Here is an 11220-nt window from a genome sequence, read left to right on the forward strand (position 1 = left end):
ACCTGCAGCACTTCCCGTCTCCTGCAGACCTTAAAAGCGAACCAAGGCGACTTACGGCCTACCGGCCTTGTCGTTTCCCCCGCCCTTAAGAGGGTTTCGAAGCACGAGCTATAATTAGGTGTCCGAGCCACGCTGAAAATCTATTTCCGTGAATCTGAAGGAGTCCTGCGTGAGCATGTCGAGGAGCAGTGTCGTCTTGCGTCTTATTGCCAAGACGTTCTTGGTAATCTGAAGACTGTGAAAGCAGCATGGAGTGAAATTGTCCCTCAAGGATGCAACGTTGGGCCTCTGCCAACTTTATGGGTTTTCTTTAGTTCCAGACGGAGAACTCTGCCCCAGAAAGGGAATTTACACTCACAAAAGCATCACCAGGATTTGTTGAATTGCCAAGAGTCAAGCAAGAGTATTATTGCCAAGGCCAAATGCAACACGGGTGCATCTCGGTGGGCCCTGGAGACGCAAACTAATCCCTCCCGTAGGGGGGCATTAACCAAGATCTGAAATCATCTTCATGGTATCACTGCAGGGCCACGTTGGATGGTTTTACATATAGGAATTGCCAATGAGATGGAAATTCACTGCACTGTCCTTACGATTTCACGGTAAGAGAAGATCTTGCAGTAAGAAACGCCCCCCCAAACCGTGCCGGCCTCCCCCCCCCCTCAAAAACGAGATTCAAGACCATCTTTTGTCTTTTTCTAGAAGAATGCACGTGTGCTAGTATGAACTAACTTTTGCCCTGGTATTTAAATAACTTTTCTCAGCTGTCCAGCTTCCTTCTTCTAACATGAGGGTCAACTGCCCCCAGGGTCAAACCATCCCGACAAGGGGCTCACCATCTTGAGATGACCCTGCAAAATAGTTTGGATTCTTCAAGGGGCGGGGGGGCTACTTGATTATTGCTAGTGTTGTGAATTCTCACAATATAATCTGCCTTTTTTTTTTTTTTTTGTAATGTTGAACGTTAGCTGGCGGTGTGAGGGCACAGTGGGGTGGGTTGTTGTGGAGGGGGGTTGTGGGGGCATTCATTATCATTGGGGGAGTAGCTCTTCATGTTCAGCCTAAAATGATACATGGTAACAGACAGAAGAGTGGAAGTTTCAATCAAGTTTAAGGGGACTAAGACACATGTTTGTCTGTGGATTCCTTCTTCAATGTGAAGAAAAGAAGTGTTTCTCGTAAAATGCCAGTGTCGGCCCAACCATTCACAACCTCTGCCAGGCTCGTTACCAACCTAAAGGGCCACCTTGAAACAATCCCGCGCATCTTCTGGACGACATTCCCAAGCACAACGTCCTGGAATGTTCTCATTCTCACAGGGAGCCCCTCAACCTCTCTCTTCCCATCCCCTCCCCCCATCAGCAAACACATCTAACTTTGCCCTTTCGTCGCCCCCCACAACTTCCTCTCCTTTTCATTTGCTGCAGCCCCTTTCAGCATCAGGGATTCTCCTCCCACTCAGAACAATGTCTGCTTCGCCCTCCTCTAGCTCCCTTTACCCTTGGACCGGTGCCTGGAAGTTGAACCCATAAAAAAAAAAAAAAAAAAAAATAGAACAGTGAGGAAAACACACATTTTGGCCACCTAATCACTGTGGTTGTGAAGCTATTTCGGCAACTGTGACTTCAGCTGTGGAAGCGTCAGTGGAATTTTTTTTTTCCACCACAACAGTCCGAACACTTGAATGTACCACAGGTGCCGCACTCTGTTGAAATCCACGGACGTCGCCGACGCGGCGAGAGATCGCAATGCGTGCGTACGACCCTACAGAAGGGATTATACGTATTAAGAGACCAATGGAGACAATCCTTTCCCTCACACCTGAGCACCTGTTAGGAAAGCCTCTCTGACAGACAACAAGCGACTGAGCACCAAGTTAAATAAGCCCCAACTGAAACACGACCCCCTCTGCTGCCTAATATAGCGGTAAATCATTCAATGGGACTAAGATCAAACGCAAACATGGCGATGTGAGAGTGTCACCTCTGCGGCTATTTAGCGGCTTTCAAACAAGGCAGCTGACCCGAAAGAAATCTGATAAAAACAGCAGGGAGGCTGACGCGAAATGTGTCACATTCCTTCCCTCTCCGTGCCACCCTCATTTCCCCCTCGTTACATAATGTTGACATGTATACAGTGAACACTCACTATTCGTGGGTGATGGGAGCGAGCCCTGTTGTGAAAAGCGAAAATCTGTGTGTAATTTATGCCACCCTAAAATGGTTTGTAATTGACTAGAGATGTCACGAGATGCTTGCAAAGCTTTATTTACAACTAAATGAAACTCAGTCCCTTCGACATATTTCCTTGACAACAAGAAGACACAAGATGGCGCCTTCCTTGTCAATAGAATAGATTAATGATGTCTGAATGAACTGGAGGAGTAGTTGAGGTCTTCCAAAGCTAATGACACATTTGACTTCTTTAGGCCGTAATCGAGTTGAGACGAAATCGACAGCTGGTTGCAGCCAAGTTTTGATTTCTATATTGCTTCAAGATACGATTAATTAACAATTAGACGTGGATCAGTCATCATGGCTCAATAATATAATTAAGTTGACTGACATACGGTGTTTCTGGATTACAAACCGTGGATCAGCGTGAGACTACGTCCTCACATGGCACAATTCTCAGTTTCCACCCTAACTTAATGTTTTTTATTTGATTAGTGATAGGTCGATATGTTTCTCCCCCCCCCCAGTTATTAGTAGTCAAGGAGGTCGATAACTTATATTTCAAGCAGATATTCATTTGCAGTAAAAGAGAAAATATTAGTGTTAAAAAAACATTTTAATTTTAAACATACAGTACAAATAATTGACGGCTTTGTTTAAAAATTATAACAAAAATTGCAGGGAGCTTCCAAGGTCATCAGCATGTGTTAAGCTAAATTAAAAACTAAGCAAGTAAATAATTCCCCCAAGTTTTTTTTTTACTATAAATAATTTTACAAAATTTCAACATAATTTCTTAATTTCAATTATTTTGATTAAAATTTTTTTTTAAAGTGTAGGGAGTTCCCAGTGTCATCATTTTTTTAGAAAGTGGAAATTTAAATAAATCCATAAATGAAAAGTTTCCTGTATCTCACAACGACAAATGTAGCTAATTTGTTTTTTTTGTCAGGTTTCGAAAGATCTTTGCAGACAGTGAAAAATTGTCTGAATATATTTGAAATATCTTTGTGACAAGTAAAAACTGTCTGTGAACATCTTGCAAATCCTGATGAAAACCCTAAATTCGCAAGCATTCACCACTCAGTGAGATACCAGCTAAACCTGCCTTCAGATTCGTAAAAATGCAGATGGCGATATATGTCAAAATATCGGCACAGATAATCAGTCTATCCCTACTATTTATGGCCTAGAAGTATTTTCCATTCAAATATTTAGTGTAATTCTGACTTTCCAAGTGTGCTAGCAATAGACTACAGAGCATTCCGAACATATTTGTGTTACATCGCCACTTTACAGAATGAATCTGTTTGGGCAGCTGCGTCCTTATACAAATAAAGGCCTCCTCTCAAATAGATGCCTGCTTCAAATAAATGCCTGGCGCTGTTTGTAGTTGAATAACTAAACGCCCTTGGTCACTATTTGGGGAAATAGGGCATCTTAAGTAAAGAGCACCGGCTGCCTCACTATCTTGAAAGACAAACAGCAAAGTGTAGACACGATTCTGTGTTAGTGAGGTTGTGTTAGTTTCCTTCCTACACACACTTAAGAGTCTTGAAATGCTTCTCGATCTGATTCATAAATATCCAAACTCCCCCTTTGCAAAGATCACAGGCTGAAACCATGAGCCGGCTCTAAAGTGTATATTTAACAGACCAATGAGTCAGTCCATGTGCACGCCCACTGGTCTCCTCCACCCCCCCCCCCTAAAAAGACACAGCAGAGCAACAGGGGAAGCTTGACAAACAGCAACTTGAGAAAACAACCCACAAAACTGCGAGCCCCCGTCCGTCCTTGAAAGCCTCTTGTCTGAATCATGCCGACATGTCGGATAGATGCGGCGAGTCTGTGAGCTCATCTAATGAAGACCAGCGCTGCGTGTGACCGCACTTCAACGACAGCGTTTGGTGAACTGAACATACTGTTCACTTGTACATCTGATAATCTCGAGTTGGGTCTTGCGTCACAACATATTTAAACTAGTGGAAGTAGCACTGCTGAAGCCACTTCATATGAATATTTTAAGCTTTATAAACAAATCAGGAGGCATGTCCCATTTTTTTTTTTTTTTGCTAACTGTGTCAGTTGAATTGAATTAGGGATGTTCAAATATAGGCCTCATGCACATGATCACATTGGATTTTGTGGGATTAAACTTTAACCTGTGATTATTTTTATAGCAGTATATAACAATTACTTTAGTATGGGAATTAAGCATTGGCAATGATTGGGGAAGGTGTGTCTCTGAACTTTGAGCTTTGGCCTATGTGTTATGTTGCAAAACACTGATGACATCTTAAGTATAGTGTAATAGAATTTGGATTTGTAGATTCATGGCAAAATAATGCAAATATCCACTTGAATAAGTATATTTTGCACGTACTATGTTGATTGTTAATATAATATAGTCATCATCATCATCAAATAAATGGAAAATGAAATGTCTGTCTGGGGTGTTCAGTGCGATGAACCCAGCAACATTTTCGCTCTCCTTACGCCCCTGCTGTTGAAATAACTGTTGAAATAGCGGCGACAGATTGAGAGGGGGGAAAAAAAGAAATCATGCGTGCAGAAAACAGGCGGTCAAGTGACATAACGTTCTGGTTTTACTCGCTTTCGATCGATTTCCCTACAAAGTTGAAGCCCGGTATAAAAGTTATTCATCGCTTTCTTCTGACAACAGTTATGAAAACCCGCGGCACCCTTAACAGTCACTTACTTTATATTTCATTTTGCTGCTCCTCTAGAAGATTCCAAAACAGATGAGAAATATCCGATAGAATGGCATCAATGAGAAAGAAGAGGGACTTGTGTGTGGCTATGCAGCCATCCGGAGCCGTGAAGACGGAGTAACTCGCCGACTGTCGGGCTTCTAGACTCGGACTGAACCTTTTCCCTCAAAGTCTACGGACGACTGTCGGCTCCTCTGCTCGCTGACGAAATGCCTCATTTGCATACGAGTCACTGATTGGTCCGGATACACGCTGGACCCGCCCCTGCCAGCTCGCTTGCTTCTCTTGTAGAAGTGACGTCATTATGAAGACTATTATTTGACAGGGAAATAAATGTCGGCTATGTTTTGACATTTATTTGACTTGTGATAGGCTATTAGAAGCAAAAACATTTAATGTCAATATAATTAGGATAACACTTGTGATCATTAGAGACAGTACTCAATTCAACCTAATATAATTAATTAAAGTAATTCAACCTTTAAATGAATAAATGTCCAATTGTGTGGCTTAGTGGCATATGCCTCGTCGTTTTGAGGGGTTCAATCTAACTCTGGCTTCCCCCAAAACACACATATAAGATTAATTGAAGTCTCTAAATTTACTCTAAGCCTATATCACATTTTCAGGCTCAACATATTTTATCGTACTGTATTACTTTTACGGAACCGCAAAAAACATGAGGTGATTGTCAAGGAAGAAGACCATTGCCACAAAGAGAGGAAGTGGGCGACAATAAGGGAGAGAGAGAGAGAGAAAGTGTATATTTTCAGAGGCTGTTTTGCCTCATTCACTGACTTTGTTTACATGCTGTCAAAATTTGAGTTAAGTTCAAAATTAAGATTTGTGAACGATTCAGGGTATGGAGGACCAAAACTGCCAAAATTCAAAAATAAATAAAGGAAGTTCTTAATTGAGTTTTTAAAAACTCAAAATTTGAATATAAAATACAGTATGCACATTTTTGCTATTTGCGGTTCAGACCGGTACCTGTCTCTCCTGTCCACTTTATAGATATTAGTCATAATGTTTTATGTAAATTTTAATGCCTTATGTAAATAGCATCTTAATCAGTCCAAAATGTTTACTATTTAAACTAAGTAAATTAAATGCCTTGCATTTAGTAGAGTTTATTAACTCATTCACTGCCATTGACGGCTATAGACGTCAAAAATTCATTTGAACTATTTCTATTAGTTTCACATTTTTTTCCACTTTTGTTAACAAGAGTATGAAAACCTAGAAAAAAAATTGTACATTTAAAACAGATATATAATGTGATTAGTCATGAGTTAACTATTGAAGTCATGCGATTAATTACAATAAAAAAATGTAATCGTCTGACGCCTCTAATTTTTTCATAATATTTTCTTTTTTGTTTAATTACTTAATTATTTAAACTCAAGATTAATCACAAATGTTATATTTGTTCTAAATGTACAATAAAAAAATTCTAGGTTTTCATACTCTTGTTAACAAAAGTGGGGAAAAAAATGTGAAACTAATAGAAATAGTTGAAAAAATTTTTTGTCGTCTATAGCTGTCAATGGCAGTGAATGAGTTAAATTGAAATTATGAACCTGATAAACAATCAACAAATATCAATTGAAAACGGCACCAGGAGGCTACCTGACAATATTTTAGGGGAGAAAGATATCACCTGCACTTCCACAACTCTCTGCTGTGCGTTGGCTCATTTATCACAAGCACAGGCTCTTAGTGGCTCTCATTGTCCGTGGCGAACAGTCATATCCTCACATGAATGCGTCGTGCAAGGTACTCCCAAGCTTGTTTATGCGGCGTGCACTGTGCAGCTGCAACCCATTCAAGTGGCTACCGCCGCTATACTTTTCTGTCTATGGTATGCGATTAAGTGCATTGGAGCACCTGTTTCCTACGACAAACACCAGATTTTTTTTTTTTACGTCGTTTACATCAGCGCCGGGACTAAAACGGCAGAGAAATGTTATTCATCCCGTTTCCATAACATTAGGCAGGATGGAATCAAGTCCTTCAGGGTTGGCCCTCCCGTGGCGTGCCATTTTCAGCTTGTTCAACTCATGCTTGACATGTTTTATCAGTGTGCTGGCAGTGGGAGATTTGGAGATCCAGCGGCTGCGCAATCTCCCGCCAGCTTGAGTTACAGCCTCAAAATCCTCCTTTTGAACCTCCACGAAGTCAAACAATCAGCGGCCAGTGGAAGATTTGTATTCGGTCTCGGTCTCCTTGACAACAGCCACCGTGGCTGTGGTATCTTTTACTCTCACACCTAGCAGATTACAAGTTGGCGGGTGTAGTTATGATGGTGTATTTCAAGCACGGAAATAGCATTGAGTGAAAGATGAGCCGCCTGCCTTTCATCTGTCCAGGTGTCGGCGCCGTGCGGGTTGCGTAAGTGCCCCTGCCTCGGGTTCAACAGCGGGCGCTAGCATTGGTACGTGGAGATCACAGGGCCGTGCGAGCCGCGCCACCGAAGCGGGGAACTAACTTTTAATGGACACAGGCGGGAGGATAACGGCTCTTCTGTACGTGGAGGCCCCTCACCGCTCACTGTGAACGACTGTTCCTCAAACTCTCTCGCGAACCAACTCAGACATATTTACTGGAGCACCCACCACCCCCTTCCCCTTCTTACCTCCATGTTTACCCGTGTTGCCTAGCTCCTCTGCGTGGGTTTAAACGGACGAAGCCTCAGTCAGTGTCTCGGTCTTTGTGCCCTGCGACCTCACGGCCTGGCAGCAGCACGGAGGAATGCACACAACACACAAGAAAGGGGAAGACGAGTAAGCCTGACACAATGTTGTTTTGTTGCCAGAGGTCGCCTCACTCTTGAGTAGCACTGATTTACATCCCACAAGCACGTAAAACGTTTTTGCCGGGTAACAAGATCTCATCATGCTGATAATAGTCTTGACTTTTTGTTTTCAGTTGCGATTTTGAAGTAAAACAAAAACAAAACCCACACATAATGGGCTTGTTTGTGTTCTCAGAATTGGGAAATGTATTATCATACCAACTATAATTGGACAGAAATATGTTTGCATTGTTAGTTAAGCTCAAGGTTGAAAAGGCACTTTATTTGTAGCATAGATACGCTTATCATGCCCGTCTAAAAAATAGTTGGCATCTCAGGTTTACTTTGAAGTATGCTCTACTCTTTATCTTCCCATAACAGGTTTGCCTCATTAAGATGTTCATATCTATAGAGATGTTAATGAAGCCACTCATAAATTTTTAAACCTGTTTAATACATCGGATCACAAATCGTTATGATTTACAGACTCCTGATGTGGACCGGAATGATAGCTAATTAGCAAGTGACCTGAAGGTCACGCTGTGGCTGAACACAAATACAGGAGCAAGTGTAGAATTTTTGTAAATATCTTCCAAGTCACTCACAATGAAAATGACTAGAGTTTAACATATAAGCTAATAGTTAGCCTAGCTTCTTCTATTTCTTAAGAGCTGGAGTTGACTTGGGAGAATAAAGTCTTACCACATCTGCCAGTTTGCTAGCTGTGATGCTAACAGTGCAGCAGTTTTGACAGTTTTGGGGCCAGTTGTCAGAACAATCTTGCCTTGTGACTGTGAGGTCACTGACAAAAGATAATCTGCCAGAGGATTATTCTCTGTGGAACACCGAAATGTTCAGCCAATAAGGGGACACAGTCTTTGTACAAAAATGTACAAAATACGCTAGCCCTCGCTGCCTATAGGTTGTGGTTGAAGAAAGCAAGTAGCCTCGTGTTGCTAGCTTTGGCTAGCCTGGTCGCCACAAGGGATGTTTTAACAGATTCATACTAGCGAAGCCACAGAACTAGCGTCTTATCGGGCAGGATGAGGATTGAAGGTGGTGGTGCAAAGTTATCTATCTTCGTCCACAATCTTATGTTGAGTAATGTACAGCCAATGACTGGAACACTACAATTGATCTGAAAATCAATTATACCATAAATTCTCAACAGGAACTATTGTTTATAACAAATGTGTGTGTTATTACTTTGACTAATGCTAAATGCTATCTTGGTTGACAGTCCAACCTTTTTTTGCTCAATCACTCTTGCATTGGGTCTGACTGGCGACTGCATCATTAGGCAAATAGGATTATTTTTCCCATGATTCTTAGACACAGAAATGGGAAGTAGGTCTAGTTCCAGTATGACGAAAACATGTCTGCGAGCGATTACATGCGTTCCCAAAAAACGTATAAATATGTTCTATTTAAAATCTTTTAAGAGTCCCTCTTAGAAAAAATTATATATATATATATTTTTAAGTGTCCCAAAGAAATATGTATACGTTTTTTTGTTTTTGTTTTTAATGCTAGAGCATACAGAAAGCTTTGATGCAGCCTCTCAACTGCAAATAACGGTATAAGAAATTGTAGTTATTACACAAACGGCCAGCAGGTGGTAGCAGAGCAAAATAGATCAACCAGGGCCATGTTGAAAAAAAAAAGCTCATGTACTCACAATTCTCAACAGATTTGTGAATATTGATGAAACTTAGCTCTACTCTAATGCTAATTGCTGTGAAATGGAAACGGATAGAAATATACTTTTTTCCTGATGTAAGAAGAGACTCTTTCTTTTGGTTGGTTCCATGTTTTTATAGTAATAGAACACAATATTCTGTGGGCCTTGCAAAATCAGTCAAAATCCAATAAAACAGCCGGGAGTGAAGGGGATTGCTTCTGTGAAAATGGGTGGAAGTGAATGAGTTAATTGGTTTATCATATGAATCACTATGACAACTGTGATTGACATGCAAAACTTGGACCGTCTCAGTTAATCCAGGACGTCTCGGCACCCTAATCCCGACATCACACTGTCCTTATACTTGTCCTAGTATGGAATAACGGCCATGTTCACTATCCTAAAAACTGCTCTGAACAACATGAAGAAACTTAATGTCCCTTTTTGTTATTTTTAATGTTCCGTATCATTAGCTGAATTGCCAAAAGCTAAAGCAGTTACAGCAGTGGTGTATTGAGGCCCCACAGGAGGCTCTCCAAGTCCCCACTTGAACAAATCTGACTGACATGGCGGGTTTCATTTAAATGTAATTTTCACAGTTGTATTTCAATGACCTGAATAGCTCCTTGTACGGGGCTAAAGGCATCTCTTTATCTGGCCGTCCACTTGGCAGTGATTGAGGTGCAAACTGAAAAAAACAAGGCCATAAACACACAGCATTACATCAAGATCGCACTGCAGCATGCATACGGCGTAAATGCGCACTGCACATGATTTACTTTCTTTAAACTGGAAAGCCAAGACCATCTTTTAGATTCTGGTCTTCAATGTTCACTCTGTTTTTTTTTTCTTTTTTAAATGGCTCACACTTGTTCATTCATTGTACAACGCAAGCACACCTTCTTCCCCAGTGAGTAATTTGCCTGTGCGTTGCTCTTGTATTGCTGCAGAGCCGACTGTTCATCATTCTGTCAGCAGCCACTGCAGGATAATGTTTCAGTGTCAAGAGAAGTTTTAAAATTCATGATATACCGATCCCCCGCATACAGCCAAGCGTTATTGACGGCAGCAAGACGGGTGAAACTCCCAGTTTTGAATTTGCCGTGCGCAGATCCTACACGTGATATAGGCGCCACTTGAACTCGGCTCGCACTTGCAATCATCTTCTTCACTGAGCAATAAGCCTTGTCATCCTCTCACAAATTGATCCCATCAGCCACTTGTGCCTCCTCTTCTGAGCACTATCCATGTGACAATATGTCTCGAATGTAGAGCCCGAGGTGTGATGTGAGGCTTGATTACGTGTTGACACTCTCATTTCTGCAGCAAAAACGTTCTCTGCCAGGATACCAGCGTGCAGCATCCCTGCAGTTGGTGAGGTGTCAGACTGAGCATATTAACCCCATCCACTCTGGGTCTGATTGAACCTTGTGTGTGGGTGCGTGATTATGTGTGCTTACTGTGTGTATGCAGATTTAATCAGGCCGCCGATCCCATGGGAGGGAAATGAGATCCTTTAAGCCCCATTTGAGATGATGAACGTGATATGAGCTATGAGCATCTTTTTGTGTGCTACCCAAAAATCAGTTTTAAAAATTAGGTCTTTCTTGTGCACTGGCTAGAGGTGTCAAAATTAATGTAAAGTTCCAGTAACGCCACTCATTTTTTTAACACACAATTAATGACCGCCCCTTACTTGGAAAGCCTGTACTGGGGGAATTCCAGTCGAAAAGCAGCAGGCACGTCCACATCAAATTTAGCAGTAATAATAATGCATACATTTGTGGAGACTGAGGTTCAAGTTGGATTTTACCATTTTAAAAATGTGCAGAATTTCAC

The 11220-nt window shown here is 41.5% G+C and overlaps 1 protein-coding gene across 1 annotated transcript in view; it reads right to left on the bottom strand.

The window, feature by feature from the left end:
* The window catches only part of nedd9 (neural precursor cell expressed, developmentally down-regulated 9), a 33946-nt gene extending 28858 nt beyond the window's left edge, over nucleotides 1-5088 (bottom strand). The window contains exon 1 of the mRNA XM_077548248.1: nucleotides 4894-5088. Within this exon, the coding sequence (XP_077404374.1) occupies nucleotides 4894-4905 (12 nt within the window). The 5' untranslated portion in view covers nucleotides 4906-5088. The remainder of the gene's footprint in view (nucleotides 1-4893) is intronic.
* Between the last annotated feature and the right edge of the window lie 6132 nt (nucleotides 5089-11220).

The sequence above is a fragment of the Vanacampus margaritifer genome, chromosome 17 (genome assembly GCF_051991255.1).
Source record: "Vanacampus margaritifer isolate UIUO_Vmar chromosome 17, RoL_Vmar_1.0, whole genome shotgun sequence".
NCBI lineage: Eukaryota > Metazoa > Chordata > Actinopteri > Syngnathiformes > Syngnathidae > Vanacampus > Vanacampus margaritifer.